The sequence below is a fragment of the Pleurodeles waltl genome, chromosome 9 (assembly GCF_031143425.1).
Source record: "Pleurodeles waltl isolate 20211129_DDA chromosome 9, aPleWal1.hap1.20221129, whole genome shotgun sequence".
Classification (NCBI taxonomy): domain Eukaryota; kingdom Metazoa; phylum Chordata; class Amphibia; order Caudata; family Salamandridae; genus Pleurodeles; species Pleurodeles waltl.
Window position 1 is genome coordinate 868,073,802 of NC_090448.1, and position 22,085 is coordinate 868,095,886.

A 22,085-nucleotide genomic window follows, 5' to 3' on the forward strand; every position below is an offset into this window, starting at 1 on the left:
AGGCGAAAGGCAGAATGCTAATGAGCAGGCGCTGAGGGGCCCAAGGATCTGTCCGTGGCTCGAGAGTCCTTGAACAGCTCAAGCACTGAGTCTTCCTTTTTTCCAAAAAGGTGTTGTAGGAAAATGGCTCCCTGTTGCAGATACCCCCCACTTTTTGCCTGATATTGATGCTGACTTGATTGAGAAGAGTGCTGGGACCCTGCTAACCAAGCCCTAGCACCAGTGTTCTTTCACTTTAAAATGTACCATTGCTCCACAATTGGCAACTCCCTGGCCCCCAGATAAGTCATTTGTAAAAGGTACCAGGGGAACCAAGGGTCCTGTGACCAGGGAAGGTCCCTAAGGGCTGCTACATGTGTTGTACCACCCTAAGGGACCCCTCACCTAACACATGCACACTGCCATTGCAGATTGTGTGTGTTAGTGAGGATAAAAAGGCAAAGTCGACATGGCATCCCCCTCAGGATGCCATGCACACAAAATACTGCCTGTAACGTAGGTAAGTCACCCCTCTAGCTGGCTGTAGAGGACTTGGGATATCAAGCCAGGTTGGAGACGTTAATAACTTTAGCGGAGCCACTGTATAGTTCCGAAATTGGCTTTTTTTTAAATGAATACTTGGAGCTATTTCAGTCTTTCTCGTTCACAGAAGTTATTGCAGTTTTCTAATGGAGTTTCTCCCCTCCTGCTTGTCTTGGTGTCTCTATGTCTCTCTATTCTCTTGTCTTCTCTTTTGTTCTTCCTCCTCTTGTCTTTTCTTTTATTCTTTCTTCTCTTATCTAATACACCTCTTTTCTCTCTTGGGGTTGACTCTCCAGAGGATAAGTCCCCGTCATTGAATCAAGACAGAAGGATGGGACCAGTCACCCAAAAGAAAAGAAATCATAGGAAACGATAAGCAATCTTATTCTTCTTTTCTTACAATAAGGTTAGGGAGGGCTTGTGCGGGCGTGGTAGGGAAACAAAACAAAAAAAACTCGGCGAGTGCTCACAGTCTTTTAACCTCTGTGACGTTGTGCTCTTTTTATACACAACACAAGTATTGGCTCTCTATATTTTAAGACCCTGTTGTCTCACAGGACCCATCTCAACCCGTGAAAATGCAGTGTAGGTTAGTAACAGGCAAAAACGAAAATAAATGAGATGCCAATACGAACTGTCTCTTTGTCCTGTCTCCCGCTGTTTGTCCACCACCACCTGCGCTGCCTCCCTTCTACCAATAATACCCCACAGGGTTTGACAGGCAGGCACGTACCTGCGAAAGCCACATCCCTCCGGGGACGTGGCGGGAATTGTTGCCCAAAGTCCTATCCGTCGGCGGAGCGTCCTCCCTTCGAGGTGTCTCCGGCTTCCCATCTTCTCCGGTGCTCGTCTCCGTAGTCCTCGTCAGCAGCCTGCCCTGCGTCTCTTCTTTCGCACCTCCTTCTGTGGTCTGCTTTCCTTCCTCTCTTCGCCGGTCCTGCTCTTCTTTGATCCCTGGTGTTCTTCCTTGTCCGTCTTTCATTTCCAATTTAACCCGGACATCCGGTTTGGAATTGGGCGTTCCTGGTCTCCGGCTGTCGCCAGTGCCCTCGGGGGATCGGGCCGTTGGTCTTGGGGCACCGTCATGGAACAGGGTCCGCGCGACCTTGTTACACTGGCCTTAAAGCCTTAAGGCAGGGTGCATTATACCACAGGTGAGGGCATAGCTGCATGAGCAATATGCCCCTATAGTGTCTAATTCCATTCTTAGACATTGTAACTACAGTGTGGCCATATTAAGTAAATGGTCTGGGAGTTTGTCAAAACGAACTCCACAGCTGCATAATGGCTACACTGAATACTGGCAAGTTTAGTAACAAACTTCTCAGAATAATAAACCCACACTGATGCCAGGGTTGGATTTATTACAAAATGAACACATAGGGCCTCTTAGAGATGCCCTCTGTATTTTACCTAATCCTTCAGTGCAGGACTGACTGGTCTGTGCCAGCCTGCCACTGAGACGAGTTCCTAACACCATGGGGTGAGAGCCTTTGTGCTCTCTGAGGCCAGAAACAAAGCCTGCATTGGGTGGAGGTGCTTCACACCTCCCCCCTGCAGGAACTGTAACACCTAACAGTGAGCCTCAAAGGCTCAGGCTTCATGTTACAATGCCCCAGGGCATCCCAGCTAGTGGAGATGCCCACCCCTCTGGACGCAGCCCCCACTTATGGCGGCAAGTCCAGAGGAAATAATGAGAAAAACAAGGAGGAGTCACCCACCAGTCAAGACAGCCCCTAAGGTGTCCTGGGCTGAGGTGACCCCTACCTTAAGAAATTCTCCATCTTGTTTTGGAGGATTCCCCCCAATAGGCATAGGGATGTGCCCCCCTCCACCACAGGGAGGAGGCACAAAGAGGGTGTAGCTGGCCTCCAGGACAGTAGCCATTGGCTACTGCCCCCAGACCTAAACACACCCCTAAATTCAGTATTTAGGGCGACCCTGAACCTAGGAAATCAGATTCCTGCAACCTGAAGAAAGAAGGAGGACTGCTGACCTGAAAGCCTCACAGAGACGATGGAGACACCAACTGACTTGGCCCCACCCCTACCGGCCTGTCTCCAGACTTAAAGAACCTGCAAAGCGATGCATCCAGGGGGACCAGTGACCTCTGAGGACTCAGAGGACTGCCCTGCACCTAAAGGACCGAGAAGCTCCCGAGAACAGCGGCACTGTTCAGAACCTGCAACAACTTTGCAACAAAGAAACAACTTTTAAAGAACTCGCTCTTCCCGCCGGAAGCTTGAGACTTCACACACTGTGCCCGACGCCCCCGGCTCGAGTTCAGGAGAACCAACACCGCAGAGAGGACTCCTAGGCGACTAAGATGACATGGACACCCTGAGTCGACCTCCCTGCAGCCCCGCAGCGACGCCTGCAGAGGCTCCCCCTGACCGCGACTGCCTGGTAAAAAAGGAACTGACCCCTGGACCAAGCACTACACCCGCAGCCCCCAAGACCGAGAGGACCTCCTGGACCTACCAGTGCAGGAGTGACCAGCAGGTGGCCCTCATCCTAGCCCAGTCAGTGGCTGGCCCGAGCAGCCCACCTGTGCCCTGCCTGCATCGCCTAAGTGACTCCCGGGTCCCTCCATTGCTTTCTATAGCAAACCCGACGCCTACTTTGCACACTGCACCCGGTTGCCCCCGTACCGCTGAGGGTGTGTTTTGTGTGCCCGTGTGTCCCTCCCAAAGTGCTCTACAAAACCCCCCTGGTTTGTTCCCCGAGGACGCAGGTACTTACCTGCTAGCAGACTGGAACCAGAGCACCCCTGTTCTTCATAGGCGCCTACGTGTTTTAGGCCCTCCTTTGACCTCTGCACCTGACCGGCCCCATGTTGCTGGTGCTGTGGCTTTGGGGTTGCCTTGAACCCCCAACGGTGGGCTGCCTACGCCCAGGAGACTTACTGTGTAAGTGATTTACTTACCTGAGAAAACTAACCAAACTTACCTCCCCCAGGAACTGTTGATTTTTGCACTGTATCCACTTTTAAAATACCTTATTGCCATTTTAAACAGAACTGTGTGTACTACTGTTTTAGATCAAAGTTCTATACTTACCTGTGTGAAGTACCTTGCATTTTATGGACTTACCTAAAATCTTGAATCTTGTGGTTCTAAAATATATTAAGAAAATACATTTTTCTATATAAAACCTATTGGCCTGGAGTTAAGTCTTTGAGTGTGTGTTTCTCATTTACTGTCTGCGTGTGTACAACAAATGCTAAACACTACCCTCTGATAAGCCTACTGCTTGACCATACTACCACAAAATAGAGCATTAGTATTAACTAATTTTGCCACTATCAACCTCTAAGCGGAACCCTTGGACTCTGTGCACACTATCTCTCACTTTGAGATAGTATATACAGAGCCAACTTCCTACAGGTGTGAGTCATCGAAGGGCATGTCCATCAGATTTGCTTGGACATCCCCCAAAAATCCAGTGGTACGAAGCCAGGCGTGGCGACGAAGGGCCTCTGTCAATGATTTTGCCCTGCCCAGCGAGTCGATCATGTCCAAATCACACTGAATTGTAAACTTGGTTGAATCTCTCCCACCCTTAACAGCCTGAGTGAGAGTGTCCCATACGGTCTCCGGGACCTGGGCAGCACCTGTGCCACCGTATCCCATAAAGTATGGGAAAAATGGCCCAATAGGCATGAGGTCTTTACAGACCTCAATGCCAGGCTGGAGAAAGAAAACATCTTCTTCTCAAGTTGGTCAAGCCTCTTGGATTCCCTACCCGGAGGAGCGGAAGGGAAGGCATCATGCGATGTGGAGGCTTGGACCACCAAGCTCTCCGTGGTGGGGTGTTAGAAGAGGGTCAGTAGGAGCTGGTCAATGGTGGCAGCCAATTGCCCTAGTTACAGGAGCCCCTGTACTGGGTTTGGACCACGTCCCCACCAGCAAGACATCAGTAAGGGCCTCATTAAAGGGTAACATCGGCTCCGATGTAGCAACCTCCGGCTGAAGCCCCTCTGTCAGGATGTTAGTTCTGACCGGCACCGTAAGCAAGTCCAGGTCCAAGACCTCAGCTGCCCTACTTACCACGATGGCATAAGACGCTCTCTCCTCCATAGCCAGAGACAGAGGTGAGAGCATACCAGCATCTGGAGAAGTACCATCGGAATCACCTTTGTATAAGGGGGGGGGGGGGGGGGAAGAGTGTCGACGTCGGACCCCGTGCCGGAGGAGGCCGACTGTGTGGAATGGGCACTAGTCCAAATCCAATATCGTATTCCGGGGTCCCCAACGGTGCTGAGGCCGAAGCCGCCGCCCTCGAACCTGATGGGTCCCCTGCTGTCCCTGCAAGGTCCGAAAACCCACCTGTGGGGGCAGCCCGCTCAAAAACGAGGCCCATGACTTTGTAGAAGTCTTTAATTTGAGCAGGGGTCGCTCGAGCGCCCAGATAGGGGAGGAGACCCGAAATCGGCCCTGGCTTCGGCTCCGCAGAACCGTGCTAAGAACGTCAACATTCTTGTGATGCCTCGTCGGCTGACAGGAGTAGAGAAGCCGAAGTCCGCATGCACTTCTTCTTGTGCCCCTTCCACGAGTGCCCCAAGGACCTTGAGTGCGAAGAAGAGGACTTGGGACTCCTGGAGCAGTCCTGAGACCTCCTCCTCGAGCGGTACCGTGACCTCCTAGGAGTCGGGCTGTAGGAAGTTGGCTCTGTATATACAATCTCAAAGTAAGAGATAGTGTGCACAGAGACCGAGGGTTCCCCTTAGAGGTAAGATAGTGGCAAAATTAGATAATTATAATGCTCTATTTTGTGGTAGTGTGGTCGAGCAGTAGGCTTACCAGAGGGTAGTGTTAAGCATTTGTTGTACACACACAGGCAATAAATGAGGAACACACACTCAAAGACAATTCCAGGCCAATAGTTTTTATATGGAAAATTATCTTTTCTTAATTTACTTTTAGAACCACAAGTTCAAGATTTGAAGTAAATACATAAAATGCAAGGTACTCCACACAGGTACTCAGAATTAGAGGAATTAGAGCAATAACAAATATAGTTCTTGTTAAAATGGCAATAAGCTATTTTAAAAGTAGACAGTGCAAAAATCAACAGTTCCTGGGGGAGGTAAGTACTGGTTAGATTGTGAGGTAAGTAAGACACTTACAAGTCTCAGTTCCTGGGCATAGGCAGCCCACCGTTGGGGGTTCAAGGCAACCCCAAAGTTACCACACCAGCAGCTCAGGGCCGGTCAGGTGCAGAGGTCAAAGAGGTGCCCAAAACACATAGGCACCTATGGAGAACAGGGGTGCTCCGGTTCCAGTCTGCCAGCAGGTAAGTACCCGCGTCCTTGGGGGGGCAGATCAGGGGGGTTTTGTTGAGCACTGCGGGGGGGGTGGGGGGGGGGACACAAGTAGCACACAAAACACACCCTCAGCGGCACAGGGGCGGCCGGGTGCAGGCATCGGATTTTGTATAGGAAACAATGGAGGAACCCGGGGGTCACTCTAGCGGTGCAGGCAGGCACGGGGGGGCTTCTTGGGCCAGCCACCACCTGGGCTAGGCAGAGGGTCACCTGGGGGTCACTCCTGCATTGAGGTTTGGTTCCTTCAGGTCCTGGGGGCTGCGGGTGCAGTGCTTGGTCCAGGCGTCGGGTCCCTTGTTACAGGCAGTCGCGGTCAGGGGGAGCCTCTGGATTCTCTCTGCAGGTGTCGCTGTGGGGGTCCATGGGAGTCGTCTCGGGCAACTCACAGGGTCTCAGTCGCCGGGGAGTCCTCTCTGTGGTGTTGGTTCTCGGGATCTCGAGCTCAGGGCGTCGGGTGCAAAGTGTGAATTCTCACACTTCCGGCGGGAAGAGTGAGGTCTTTGAAGTTGTAGAAAAGTTGCAAGTTGTTGAGCAGAGCCACTGCTCACGGGAGTTTCTTGGTCCTGGGAGTCAGGGCAGTCCTCTGAGGCTTCAGAGGTCACTGGTCCCTGTTGGATGCGTAGCTGGTTGCAGGTTTTTGAGTCAGGAGACAGGCCGGTAGGGCTGGGGCCAAAGCAGTTGTCGTCTTCCGTCATCTCTGCAGGCTTGTAGGTCAGCAGTCCTTCTTCTTTAGTTCAGGTTGCAGGAATCTGATTTCCTGGGTTCTGGGGTGCCCGTAAATACTAAATTTAGGGGTGTGTTTAGTTCTGGGAGGGCAGTAGCCAATGGCTACTGTCCAGGAGGGTGGCTACACCCTCTTTGTGCCTCCTCCCTGTGGGGAGGGGGGCACATCCCTAATCCTATTGGGGGAATCCTCCAAAACTAAGATGGAGGATTTCTAAACGCAGGGGTCACCTCAGCTGAGGGCACCTTAGGGGCTGTCCTGACTGGTGGGTGACTCCTCCTTGTTTTTCCAATGATCTCCTCCAGCCTTGCCGCCAAAAGTGGGGGCAATGGCCAGAGGGGCGGGCATCTCCACTAGCTGGGATGCCCTGTGGCGCTGTAACAAAACGGGTGAGCCTCTGAGGCTCACCGCCAGGTGTTACAGTTCCTGCAAGGGAGATGTGAAGCACCTCCACCCAGTACAGGCTTTGTTCCTGGCCACAGAGTGACAAAGACACTCTCCCCATGTGGCCAGCAACTTGCTTGGTTGTGGCAGACTGGCAGAAACTGGTCAGCCCCACACTAGAAGTCGGATTGGTATTCAGGGGGCATCTCTAAGATGCCCTCTGGGTGCCTGTTACAATAAATCCCACACTGGCATCAGTGTGCATTTATTGTGCTGAGAAGTGTGATACCAAACTTCCCAGATTTCAGTGTAGCCATTATGGAACTGTGGAGTTCGTGTTTGACAAGCTCCTAGACCATAAACTCTTATGGCTACCCTCCACTTAAAATGTCTAAGGTTTTGCTTAGACATGTAGGGGCGTAGTGCTCATGCACATATGCCTTCACCTGTGGTATAGTGCACCCTGCCTTAGGATTGTAAGGCCTGCTAGAGGGGTGACTTACCAATGCCACAGGCAGTGTAAGGTTGGCATGGCATTCTGAGGGGACTGCCATGTCGACTTAGTCATTTTCTCCGAACCAGGATACACAAGCTGTGAGGCAGTGTGCATATACTGAGTGAGGGGTAAGACATGCTGCAGCCCTTGGAGACCTTCCCTGGCATCAGGGCCCTTGGTACCAGGGGTACCAGTTACAAGGGAATTATCTGAGTGCCAGGGCTGCGCCAATTGTGGAAGCAAAGGTACAGTTTAGGGAAAGAACACTGGTGCTGGGGCCTGGTTAGCAGGGTCCCAGCACGCTTTCAATCATAACTTAGCATCAGCAAAGGCAAAAAGTCAGGGGATAACCATGCCAAGGAGGCATTTCCTTACACGGGCCAACTGACGTCGACTGCCAGGCCGCCAAGAACTTTAGAGACTGCTCTCTCAAAGCCATCGGGGCCATGGCCTGGCAGTCAGATCACGACTTTGCGTCGTGGTCTCTGTTAAGGCACCAGAAACATACCTGGTGGGGGTCTTTCACTGACATGGCGTGATGGCAGGTGCCACACGCCTTAAACTCTGTCTTTCTAGGTGACATCCTTGCACAGACATGAAAAAATTGTTGACAAAACGGTTGAAAAAAGGCTTGCTGAAAAAGGAAAGGGTAAATCCGAGAGCTGCGCTTAACCGGCGCGGAAGGAAAAGAACTGATGTATGCAAAGGGTGGTGCCTTTATAGGCGACTGTGACGTCAAAGACGGCTCCAACGATGCTGACCAAGCCATGATGACGCACATGGATCCAAATGACGCTTCCCGACGGCCTGGGCAGGCATGTGCACAAGAGGCCTGAAACGGCAGCTTTTGCTGCCTAAGGCCCTGGCCTGAATTCAAGCCAGGGTCGTAGGCAGCAAAAGTTGCAGTTTCAGGCCTCTTGTGCACCAGTGAGCACAGAACAAAAAAAACAAAAAACGAGGACTTACCTGAGTCCTCCTAGGGTCCTCGTTGCCAGCAGCGTGGCTCTCTGCTTCCCTCTAACACCTTCTCCCAGGCTGCTGGAAGAGGAAGGACTGGATCGGGAGCTGGTGCCAACCTGAGCTGCTTCCTACCGCCGACATCAGGCCAAGTGCTTATCGCAGCCCAGTTATGGCCCACAGACTACAAGTGTAGATTGTCTGCACTTTGCCTGTGTGGCCAATAACTGGGCTGCAGTGTGTACGTGGTGAGCTCTGCTCTGCTGCCAGGCTAGCTGAGTTTTTGGTCGAACTCCGCGCTCTGCCAGAAACTCAGTTAGCTTCGCCAGCGGAGCGGAGCTCAGCACCCACCCCTGATTTGGATAGTGGCAAGGGGGTGACAGCAATAACCAAGGGCTTTGATGACTGTATCGGAAGGCAGGCAGTAAAAGAGAATAATCAACTCACTATAGGGAGACAGCCACATGGTAGTTTGGAATACAAGGGCAACAATATGACGAACTCTAAGGGGAGGAGATCTCAGTTAAACGAGGTGAATTACGTGTGCTGGGGACCAATGGGACTGTAGTAGCATAGCTTGTTAATGTGGAGACCAGTGCAATGCAGGAGCCTGACTAATCATCAATGAGCATGAGTAATAAAGAACAAATTACTTATCTTTGGTAATGCATTATCTGGTAAAGACTATGGCTCTCATTATGACTCTGGCGGTCCATGGACTACCAGACTCACGGTGGCCGGCGGACTGCCGCGGTAGTGGTGGTCGGCCTACCATATTATGACCATGTCCAAACGACACCACCGCCAGGCTGCCGCCATCAGGCAGCCTGGCGGTCTCAGCGTTTGAAATCCGCCAGGGCAGCGCTGCAAGTAGTGCTGCCCTGGGGATTATGAGTCCCATTCCTCCTGCCTTTCCATGGCAGTTAACACCGCCATGGAGAGGCTGGTGGAATGGAGGACTTGGGGACCAACATGCACAGCTCCATAGCGCATTTTGCTGCCCGAATTACGGGCAGTGAAATGCATGATGGGTGCTGCTGCACCCGCCTCACCGACACATTGGCGCCGGCTCCATTAGCAGCCGGCGTCAATGTAAAGGCCCTGTTTACCGCTGGGCCGGCCCAGCGCGAAACTCAAAATAGGGCCGGCGGGGAGTTCGCCGCACTGGCGATCAAATGGCTGCAATGAGTTCGGCTGGCGGAGCTCATAATAACCCCCTATATCTAGCTGCAGCTTCCTCATCTTTGAATTTCCAAGGCGTTAGACTGGATCTGGAAACTTCTGCTTGAGCAATAGCCCAGCGGCGACGCTTTGGTTCCACATGGTATAGTCTGTGTGGTTAGCGCCGAAAGTGACATTGAAGTCACCTATATAGGCACCACCCAGGCGCACAGAAGTCAGTTACTTTTATTTATGACTTTCCATGCCAGGAGCGCAGAGCCATGAAAAGCACTGACAAATGTGTGTCCAATATAGGGTTCTGAAAAGGGATTACCCTGACCCTAGCAAATGAGTCCACAGAGTGGGGAGGCATGGGTGGGAGTAAGGAATCTGCAGCTAGAGTCTCTACCAGATAATGCGTTACAGAAGGTAAGTAAGTTGTTCATCTGATAGAAACGTCTAGCTGCAAATTCCTTACCTTTCAATAGATACACAAGCCATCTCCTCCTGATGGTGGGCTGCGTACACATTATCTAAAGTAGAAAGTCCTGTAGGACTGCACAGGCAAAATACCCATCCCTGCAGGCCTGACTGTCCAGGAAGTAGTGTTTGGAAAATGAGTGCAGGGATGCCCACAATGCTGACTGACATCTGTCCAGGACTGGACAAGCTCATGCGTGGTCGCAGCTTTTTCTCTGGTGGAATGGGCTCGTAAGCCCAAAGGAGTCTGCTTTTTTGCCATAGCGTAGCAGATTTTTATACAGAGAACAACCCAGTGTGAAATGGCTTGATTCTGTACTGCCTGACCTTTCTTTTCTCCTACATATCCCACAAAGAGTTGATCATCCACCTGGAACTTTTTTGTGCTGTCAAGGTAGAACGACAACGCTCTTTTTGGGCCCAACTGGTGGAGTTGCTCCTCTTTCTTAGAGGGATGTAGGGGAGCAAAGAAGGTAGGCAAGAGGATAGTCTCTCCCAAATAAAATGGGGTCACCACCTGTAGGAAAGTGCCACTGTTGGCCTGGCTATCCCTCCACTTTTTGTCTAGTGTTGGTGCAAACTTTGATTGAAAGTGTGCAGGGATCCTGCTAACCAAGCCCCGGCACCAGTGTTATTTCCCCAAAACTGTAACTTTGTTTCCACAATTGGCATAACCCTGGCACACAGTTAAGTCCCTTGTAAAAGGTACCCATGGTACCAAGGGCCCTGTGGCCAGGGAAGGTTTGCATGGGCTGCAGCATGTATGAGGACCCCTCACCAAGCGCATGTACACTGCCTATGCAGCCTGCGTGTGGTGGTGGGGAGAAAAAAAACAAAGTCGACATGGCACTCCTCTCAGGGTGCCATGCCCACAAACCACTATCTGTGGTACAGGTAAGTCACCCCTCTAGCAGGCCTTACAGCCCTAAGGCTGGGTGCACTATACCACAGGTGAGGGCATAGCTGCATGACCAATATGTTCCTATAGTGTCTAAGTCCATTCTTAGACACTGTAAGTGTAGTGTAGCCATACTGAGTATATTGTCTGGGAGTTTGTCATTATGAACTCCACTGCTCCAAAATGGCTTCACTGAATACTGGGAAGTTTGGTATCAAACTTCTCAGCACAATAAACCCACACTGATGCCAGTGTGGGATTCATTGAAAAATACACACAGAGGGCATCTTGGAGATGCCCCCTGTATGTTAGCAAAACTGCTAGTGTAGGACTGGCCGGTCTATTCCAGGCTGCTACTTTCAGACAAGTTTGTGACCACATGGGGTGAGTGCCTTTGTGCACTTTATGGTCAGAAACAAAGCCTGTCCTGGGTGGAGCTGCTTCACACCTCCTCCCTACAGGAACTGTAACACCTAGCGGTCAGCCTCAAACGCTCAAGCCTCGAATTTCAGACCCCCAGAGCACTCCAGCTGGTGGAGTTGCCTGCCCCCCCCAGACAGAGCCCCACTTTTAGCAGCAAGTCCGGCGGGAAAATTAGGGAAAACAGGGAGGAGTGACCACTCCAGCCAGGACCACCCCTAAGGTGTCCAGAGCTGAGGAGACCCACTCACTGCAGAATCCTCCTTCTTGGTTTGGAGGACAGGGACCAATAGGATTATGGTTGTGCCCGCCTTCCCAAAGGGAGTGGGCACAAGGAGGGTGCGCCGCCCTCAGGGAAAGTAGCCATTGGCTACTGCCCTCTGACCCCTAAAACACCCCTACATCTAGGATTTAAGGGCCTCCCTGAACCCAAATCATCAGATTCCTGGTGACCTACAAGAAGAAGAAGGACTGCTTAGCTGAAACCCCCAGCAAAGAAGAAAGAAGATGACAACTGCTTTGGCCCCAGCCCTAGGGGCCTATCTCCTGCTTCAAAGAACCTGCAAAAGAACAGAGATGCATCCAGCGGGCCCAGTGACCTCTGCTGAGCTCCAGAGGACGGCCCCTTGTTGCTGGTGGTGGGTGTTTGGGGTTAACTGGAACCCCAACCGGTGTACTTCCTAAAACCCAGAGCCTGAAACTGTAAGTGTTGTACTTACCAGCAAATTGAAATAAAATTTCTCCCCCCCAGGAACTGTTTCTGTTCGCTATATAAAAACCATTGGTCTGGAATTAAGTTATTGAGTGCATGCTTCTTCTGTTGTCTGTGTGTGTACAACAAATGCTTTGCACTACCCTCTGACAAGCCTAACTGCTCCACCACACTACCACAAAAGAGAGAGTTAGTATTATCTAGGAGGTTCCTCGGGATGCCTTTTAAGGCCTGCTCAAAGGGTGACTTACCTGTTCCAAGACAGTGGTTTGTGGGCATGGCACTGATTAGCAGGATCCCAGCACACTTTCAATTAAAGTTGCCATCAACACTAGGCAAAAGGTGTGGGTAACCATGCCAACAGTGGCACTCTCCTACACCAAAAATCTCCCCACTGAAAGAGTTCTTGCGCCACCTCCGAGTGGAGACACCACTTGTGATCTGCTACGCATTGACGGCTGAGTCTGTCTTCTCTGACGTTCAGAGAACCTGCCAGGTGTTGAACCTCCAGGGTTCCCCTGCAGTTCCAGCCATGTCCAGAGACGCAGGGCCTCCTGACTAAGGGTCCAGGACTCCCCCCAATCCTGCTGGTTTTAGTGCCACAAGGCGGTGGTATTGTCCATGAACACCTGCACTAACTTCCCCTTGACAGAGGGAAATATGCTTTCAATGCTAGTTGGATTGCCCAGACCTCCAGCACTTTGATGTGGAGATCGGATTCCACCAAAGACCAGACTGCTCTGACCTCCACCTCTCCCAGATGGCTGTCCCCATCCCAGAAGTGACACACTTATGTGAGGTCTGGTTGGGGAAGGGAGAGGAGTCTGCCTTTGACCCAACCGCAGGTCGTAATCTACCACTGCAGGACTTTTGTAGTTCCCTCTAAGATCTGGACCATGTCAGAGATTTTCCCGGATGCAGTGCCCACTGGAACTTCAGGTCCCACTGCAGATCCCACCTATGCCATCTGGCACAATTTACCAGCAGAGTGCAGGAGGCCATGAGGCCCAACATCTTCAGAGTCAGGCTCGTCAAAACCCAGGAAAGAGGCCAAAATATCGGTATCATAACCTGAGTATCCTGGACTTGCTGCTCGGGAGGATAAGCCCGAAACTGCACTGTGCCCAGAACAGCTCTTATGAAAAAAGTCTTGATCCACAAAAGCCCAGTAGCTATTGGCCCATTTCCAGGCTACCTTTATCAGCCAAACTACTGGAGAAAGCTCTGAACAGGGAACTTATGGCATTTATTAATTCTCATGGTGTGCTGGGCTCCACCCAATATGGGTTTAGGAATGCCCGTAGTACTGAGGCAGCTTCGATAGCTGCCTCGGAAGAGCTGAGGTCTATCCTAGATGGTGAAGGCAAGGCCGCACTGATTTTGTTAGATTTTCTGACGCCCTTTGATATGGTCAATGATACCATTTTGATCGACTGTCTCACGGGGTTAGAAATAAGTGACTCCACACTAAGGCCCTCATTACGCGCTGGTGTTCTCACCGTATTACGAGTTGTGGGGTTTGGCTGAAGCCAAACCTCCACAATTCTGCCTGGCCCGCTGGTGCGGTTACACCGCCGCGGCCGGCAGTGACCGCCTCCAATCCAGCAGCAGACCTCAGGCCGCCATCTGCATTACCAGGTTGCACACCGCCAGGCTTTCCGTGGCAGTCGCCCGCCACATAAAGCCTGGGGGTCATCATGCACCTGGCGACAGGAATCTTCATTCCTGTCACCGCAACACACACACACAATGTCACCACACAGGCACACATCCCCGCCACCCCTCCATACACTCACTGGCACCCCACCCCTTTACGCATGCATGGATTCACATACACACCCATTCAGCATACGCATACATGCACTCAGAAACACCCACTCACTTGCATTCATCCATACAGGCACCCAAATAGAAGAGCACATACACACACATACATACACTCGCAGACATGCATGTATTCAGCACTCTCTTCACCCTCTCCAAACACACACACACCCAAACACACCACAGACCGCCCCCCCTCGAACACCCACTTACCTCTTCCGTCGAGGAGGACGTCCGGGAGGGGATGGGTCCTGGTGGTCTTCCCTCTCTGCCACCACCAGGCCAGCAGGACACCGCCGAGCCATATTACTGCTCATAGTATGGAGGGTGGAGTCATGCTGGCATGGCGGTGCCTGCGAGGGAACAGCCCCTGCACTGCCGATCGACAGAACGAATGATGCCTGCTCTCCGCCTCAAAAATGGCAGTGAGCAGCCACCTCTCGGTCGAATGGCGGGTTCGGCAGAGGGCCTCAGTCTGATAAAATCTTTTCTGTCAGATAAGAGTCCAAGTTGTGGAGTTACGTGGCTTCATCTAAGATCAGTTCTGCTTGCTATGTGGGGTGCCTCAGGGCTCTTCATTGAGCCCTACTCGTAATCTTTATGTCACCCCACTGGCTAAGCTCATTAAATTTTTTTGATTTTCAGCGGTGTCATATGCAGACGACACACAAATAGTGGTATCAATATCTAGCAACCCAGATGAGACAGCCTCAAGATTCAGCTGGTGTATGACTCAAATTGACAGTTGGATGAAGCTAAATTGCCTAAAACTTAATGCCAGGAAAACTGAAATCCTTCTCCTGGGCAGAGACACTTCATTCTGATCACCAAATTGGTGGCCCAAGTACATGAGGAATCTTCTCCTGCCAGTTTGGAAAGTGAAGAACATGGGGATTGTCTTTGACAATCAACTTAACTATGAAGATCAGGTTAATGCCCTTGCGTCAACAGTATTCTTCACTTTAAGAATAATTAGAAAAACTTGCCCTTTCATACCCTCAGACCTTCAGAAAACGGTGGTCACCACTCTTGTCTTGTCCAGACTGGACTATGGACTACGGGAATGCCTTATTTATGGGCATCTGGAGAAAATTCATTCACAAACTCCAAATGCTACAGAATACATCTGCCCGACTTCCGCTGGAAATTTCAAAATTTCAGTCTGTGTTGCATGGCCTGACTAAGCTTCACTGGCTTCCAATGAAGAAGAGAATAGAGTTTAAGGCCCTCTGTATTGCTTTTAAGGCACTGCACAACATTGGTCCTGATTAGCTCCAGGACAGATTTATCTGGTATGTTCCATGCAGAAAACATAGATCTTCGGATACAAAGTGCTTAGTGATCCAAAGAGCAAAATAGTATCGTGGGGTGGCAGAAGCTTTCTGTTGAGGATGGCAAATCTACAGAACTCTCTCCCCTTGGAGTTAAAGAACTGCTCAAACCTACTGTCTCTTGGGAAAGCTTTAGAGTTGCATCTGTTCGACTCCCACCTATGATAGCTGCAGTGCCAGGATGAATCAGAGCATTCAAGCGCTTTACAAATCTAAATCAAATCAAATCAAACCAATGGAAAGAGAGTGTCTGACAGGGAGTCACGTGTGACTTCGAAACATTTATAGTGAGCCCCTGCGAATGCAGAAGGTTTGCTCTAGTCTGGAGATGGAAGACGACAGCCTGGGGTGAGCCTGCCTTTAACAGTCAGTCATCGAGGTATAGAAAGACACATTCCTAATCTGTGCAGATGAGCTGTGACCACCGCCATTACCCTGATGAAAACCTGAGGGTTGTTGGTCGGGCCGAATGGGAGCACAGTGAACTGAAAGTTCTTGAGGCCTAACTTAACCCTCAGGTAACCCCTATGGGCAGGCAGGATTGAAATGTGAAAATACGCATCCTGAAGATTCAGTGCTACCAACCAGTATTCTTGGTCTAAGGCAGACAAGACCTGAGCTAATGTGAGCATCTTGAAAGTCCCCTTGCTGAAGAAGGGGTTGATGGTCCATTGGTACAGAATAGGGAATTTGGGTATTGGAAAGTAGCGGGAATAACAACCACTGCCTACTTCTGATATCGGGACCTTTTCTATGGCTTCCTTGGCCAAGAGAGCCATAACTTCCTCTCGGAGCAGAGACAAATGATCCTCTGCCAGCCGGTCGAATGTTGGCAGTTTTGAGGGAGGGAATGATTGGAAAGGTGGGGCATAGCCCTTCCGAATGATCTGTAGAACCTAAGCATCTGAGGTAATGGACTGCCAGCGAAAGAGATTATGTTAAATTCTCCATCCAACCGGACAACCATGGTCCTGCAGAATCAAACTAGGAGAGCTTGGAGGCTGCAGCTGCCGGGGCTGGGTGGTGGATGACTTAGGTCTTCCAGATACTCTAGATCTGAAGACACCGCGTTTTGAGGGAGAAAAGGATTGGAAAGGCAGGGCATAGCCCTTCCAAATGATCTGCAGAACCTAAGCATCCAATGTAATGGACAGCCAGTGGAGGAGATGATGTTAAATTCTCTGCCCAACTGGACAAACATGATCCTGCAGAATCAAACTAGGAAGCTTGGAGGCTGCAGCTGCTCGGGGCTGGGTGGTGGCGACTTATGGCTTCCAGACCCTCTAGATCTAAAGACACCGCGCCCACATCCTTGCATAGCTTGCACCAGACGATGGTTGGCATAAGGTTGGTAAGGTGGTACACCCCTTCCGTGGCCACAAAAGGGGCGAAAGTCGACTGTAGGAAGTTGGCTCTGTAAATACTAACCCAAAGTGAGAGATAGTGTGCAAAGAGTCCAAAAGTAAGATAGTGGTAAAATTAGATAATTCTAATGCTCTATTTTGTGGTAGTGTGGCCGAGCAGTAGGCTTATCAGAGGGTAGTGTTAAGCATTTGCTGTACACACTCAGGCAAAAAATTAGGAACACACACTCAAAGACATAACTCTAGGCCAATAGTTTTTATATAGAAACATATCTTTTCTTAATTTATTTTAGAACCACAAGTTCAAGATTTGAATAAAATAAAATGCAAAGTACTCCAAACAGGTAAGTTAGGAACTTTGAATTAGAGCAATAACATACACAGTTTTAGTTAAAATGGCAATAAGCTATTTTAAAGGTGGACACTGTGCAAAAATCAACATTTCCTGGGGGGTGGGGGGGAGGGGCGGAGTAAGTAATGGTTAGTTTTTCAGGTAAGTAAGGCACTTACAAGTTCAAGTTCCTGGGCATAGGCAGCTCACTGTTGGGGGTTCAAGGCAACCCCAGAGTCACTGCACCAGCAACACATAGCCGGTCAGGTGCAGAGGTCAAAGGATGACCTAAAACACATAGGCGCCTATGAAGAACAGGGGTGCTCCATTTCCAGACTGCCAGCAGGTAAGTACCCGCGTCCTCGGAGGGCAGACCAGGGGGGTTTTGTAGAGCAGTGGGGGGGACACAAGTAGGCACACAAGACGCGCCCTCAGCGGCACAGGGACGGCTGGGTTCAGTGTGCAAAGCAGGCGTCAGGTTTTGAATAGAAATCAACAGGCAGGGCACAGGGGGGCTTCTCGGGCCAGCCACCGACTGGGCTAGGCAGAGGGTCGCCTGGTGGTCACTCCTGCACTGAAGTTCGGTCCTTCTAGTCCTGGGGGCTGCAGGTGCAGTGCTTGCTCCAAGCGTCGGGTTCCTTGTTACAGGCAGTCGCGGTCAGGGGGAGCCTTTGGATTCTCTCTGCATGCGTCGCTGTGGGGTTCCAGGGGGGTCGTCTCGGGTTACTCACGAGATCTCAGTCGCCTGGGAGTCCTCCCTGCAGTGTTAGCTCTCTGGAGCTTGAGCCGGGGGCATCGGGTGCAGAGTGTGAAGTCTCACGCTTCCGGCGGGAAGAGTGAGTTCTTTGAAAGTTGTTAGAAAGTTGTAAAAATGTTGCTGTAGGTGAACAGTGCCGCTGTTCTCTGGAGTTTCTTGGTCATTCGGATTTCAGGGCAGTCCGCTGAGGCTTCAGAGGTCGCTGGTCCCTGTCGGATGCATCGGTGTGCAGTTTTCTTTGAGTCTGGAGACAGGCCGGTAGGGCTGGGGCCAAAGCAATTGTCGTCTCCGTCGTTTATGCAGGGCTTTCGGGTCAGCAGTCCTTCTTCTTGTTTCAGATTGCAGGAATCTGATTTCTTGGGTTCTGGGGTGCCCCTAAATACTAAATTTAGGGGTGTGTTTAGGTTAGGAGGGCAGAAGCCAATGGCTACTGTCCTGGAGGGTGGCTACACCCTCTTTGTGCCTCCTCCCTGAGGGGAGGGGGGCACATCCCTAATCCTACTGGGGGAATCACCTTAGGGGCTGTCCTGACTGGTGGGTGACTCGTCCTTGTTTTTCTCATTATCTCCTCCAGCCTTGCTGCCAAAAGTGGGGGCAGTGGCCAGAGGGGCGGGCATCTCCACTAGCTGGGATGCCCTGGGGTGCTGTAACAAAAGGCATGAGTCTTTGAGGCTCACCACCAGGTGTTACAATTCCTGCAGGGGGAGGTGAGAAGCACCTCCACCCAGTACAGGTTTTGTTTCTGGCCACAGAGTGACAAAGGCACTCTCTCCATGTGGCCAGCAACTCGTCTGGTTGTGGCAGGCTGGCAGAAACTGGTCAGCCTAGCACTAGGAGTCAGACTGGTATTCAGGGGGCATCTCTATATTCCCTCTGGGTGCATTTTACAATAAATCCCACACTGGCATCAGTGTGCATTTATTGTGCTGAGAAGTTTGATACCAAACTTCCCAGATTTCAGTGTAGCCATTATGGAATGTTTGACAAACTCCCAGACCATATACTCTGCACTGACAATGTCTAAGGTTTTGCTTAGACACTGTAGGGGCATAGTGCTCATGCACATATGCACTCACCTGTGGTACAGTGCACCCTGCCTTAGGTCTGTAAGGCCTGCTAGAGGGGTGACTCACCTATGCCACAGGCAGTGTGAGGTTGGCATGGCACTCTGAGGGGAGTGCCATGTTGACTTAGTCATTTTCTCCCCACCAGCACACACAAGTTGTAAGGCAGTGTGCATGTGCTGAGTGTGGGGTACCCAGGGTGGCATAATACATGCTGCAGCCCTTAGAGACCTTCCCTGGCATCAGGGCCCTTGGTACCAGAGGTACCATTTACAAGGGACTTATATGGGTGCCAAGGCTGTGACAATTGTGGAAGCAAAGATACAGTTTAGGGAAAGAACACTGGTGCTGGGGCCTGGTTAGCAGGGTCCCAGCACACTTTCAATCATAACTGGCGTCAGCAAAAGGCAATAATACAGGGGGTAATCATGCCAAGGAGGCATTTCCTTACAGCTGCGGTGGACAAGGGGTCGCCCAAGGACTTGGCTGTGGGCTGAGAGACATTGAAGAGCTCAAGTCTTCCTTTTCGCAAAAGATGCAAGTCCCACTGAAGGGCATGTCCATAGGGTTTGCCAGGACATCCCCCGAAAAGCCAGATGTTCTCAGCCAGGTGTGGTGCCGTAAGGCCATCATCAACAAAACCACTCTGCCCAGTGAGTCAGTCATATCCAGGCCACATCTAATGGTCAACTTTGACGCATCCCTCACGTCTTTCACTGCCTGGGAGAGGATGGCCTTGGCCTCCTCTGGGTCCTGTGGCAGTACTTGTGCAACCATATCCCATAAGGTGTGCGAGAAATAGCCCAATAAGCATGAGGTGTTCACGGACCTCAATGCCAAGCTGGTGGAAGAACATAACAGCTTCCAAGTGGGTCCAGCCTCTTGGATTTCCTGTCAAGGGGAGTGAATGGAAATGCGCTGTGGGAAAGTGAGGCTTGGATTACCAAGCTCTCAGAAGGTCGCTTGGGTAAGTCCAACGCCAGTCAAGATCCAGATGCATGAGACCCCATCAGAGCCGAGTCCGAAGCATTCAGTGCAGAACCTGATGGGCCTCTTCCAACTCCACTGGGTCCAAATGCGCACCAGAGGGGTTGCCTGCTAGAAAACGGGAAACATGACATCATGACCTGAGTGGGGGTCGCTCTGGTTCCTGGAAATGGTGGGAGGCACCGTGCCTGGAAAGCCAACGTTCTGAACTCGTTGCGTCGGTCGAAGGATGGGGCAAAGTCAAAGTCCTTTTAGACTTCTTCTTGTGTCTCTTTCCTGAGAGCCCTGGACTTGGGGCTCCTGGAGTTGTCCCGCAACCTTCTCTTTGACTGGGACTATGACCTCCGAGGAGACACACCAGATGGCGTTGAGTGCTGGCCTGCAAGCAGCTTCAGGGATTGCTCCCTCAAAGCCTTCAGTGCCATGGCCAGGTATTCCAAACACAACTTCGAGTTGTGGTCGTGCTCGAGACTCTATAGACAGACAAGGGGAGGGTCCGTAACTGACACAAGGTGGCGACAGGCACTACACGGCTTGAATCCTACCTTTCTAGATGTCATCTCGACACACTTAAAAAAAATACTCGACAAAATGTCAAAAAAAGCCTGTCAAAAAACAACAGAGGGGTATCTCTCTCAGGATCTGCGCTAACTGGCACAGAAAGAAAAGAACTGACATCCGCTTGCCTGGGTGGCACCTACGTAGGTGACAGCAACGTCACATCCTGTGCTGATGCCAAGTGGAACCGAACTGAGCCAACCTGACGGCATGCACAGGGGTATTGCTCAAGCAAAAGTTTCCAGATCCTGTTTGAAACTGGGAAAGGTAAGGAATCTGCAGCTAGACATCTCTATCAGATATGGAAATGGATGAATATTTATGACAGCACTATCATTTCACTAGAAGGGGTTTGAAAAACAAGTATCTTGCCAACTCTAAAACATCTTATGTTGACCATGTAAGACCTGAAGACATTTAAGGGATGGACAACAAATCTGACTAAAAAAAGATCCTCATTGGATGTCTTCATGTAAAGGCTGGGAAGCCTGGAAGGCAGACCAATCACAAGCAATTCAACAACCCTTGAAGTTCTCAGAGAAAAGAGAGAGCACACTTAGTTGAGTGGCCAGTGAAAGGAAGTGTCCTTTCAACCAGAGATCTTTGTAGCAGAAAACCAAAATCAAGTACACTAGAAATAAATGATTATGTTTGTGGGGGTGGAAGTAGAAGTAGTGGAGGTGGCAGCCTCCTTTTGAGCTGGCATTGTGTGAGCAGAACAGTTCAAATGGCGAATGGGACTCCTTATTGCCTCTCAGTTCTCCACTGAGCCGGTGGAAGCCTTTCTTGTCAGATCCACTGAGAGGCCACCGGTTTACTTATGGAGTCAGAGGACCATGAACACATTCTTGCATTGTTATACTTTCATGGGCTTGCTAAGAGAACCTGCCCTTCTGCATGGATAGACTTGATTTGCTTTTGACACCATTCTTTCATCTGTAGGATGTTTTAGCGGCATGCTGTTGAAAGATGGTAAAGGATAGCAAGCCCTAAATTGACATTTCAACCAGGCCCGTGCTTCTAAAATGCCAGCAGGATAGATAGATATGGTCACAAAATGAGCAAAATCAAAAGATAAAAATATACTTACTTTCACAGGATATTGAAACAGCTTCACAAAACCAAAATCATCTCCTGTTGCCAAGACTTTATTATCATTGGTGAGGCAAGATGCTGACACATCAGTCACTTCTCCAATTACTGGCCAGATACCTTCACAGTAGGAGCCCAGCACACTGGTCCATGAAGCCCATGCAATCTTTTCCACCTAAAAACAAAAATGTTGAGTAACTTGTCATTCATAACACACAGCATTCTTTTCAGTTCTGGAAGTATCCTCAATATTAACCATCCACCTAGAGTGTGGTGTGAAATTTACATTACAATATAGGGGTATATGCTGATCTAGACTTTACCTACCATGTACATTTTTTAGCGTCTCAAGGATGCTGCTGTCTCCTCTTATTATCTAATTGGATGAGTTGGCTAGCCTCTTGCCCTCACTTTATGCTGACCTATGCTGCTCTTTTGTGCACAAACGGGAGTGGTTTAAAATAAATAGTCCCAGTCAAAACATGTTATTCCATGCTGGTAACATAATTTGTATGAAATACAAACCACATCCGGACACAATGCCTAGTCCCACCCTAATTATGCCCTATTTCCTAAGAACTGGGGATTTAAACTAATATGTTTCTGAGCGTAACAGTGCTTATAGATAAGACACTTATGGAATTACAATTGTCATTTGTTTAATAAGATTTCTCTTTCAGAAAGGTAAATAAAATCC

The 22,085-nt window shown here is 50.4% G+C and overlaps 1 protein-coding gene across 1 annotated transcript in view; it reads right to left on the reverse strand.

The window, feature by feature from the left end:
- Nucleotides 1–22,085, reverse strand: part of EML5 (EMAP like 5) — a 1,994,219-nt gene that overhangs the window by 623,346 nt on the left and 1,348,788 nt on the right. Inside the window, exon 25 of the mRNA XM_069208148.1 lies at nt 21,387–21,563. Coding sequence (XP_069064249.1) covers nt 21,387–21,563 — 177 coding nt within the window. The remainder of the gene's footprint in view (nt 1–21,386; nt 21,564–22,085) is intronic.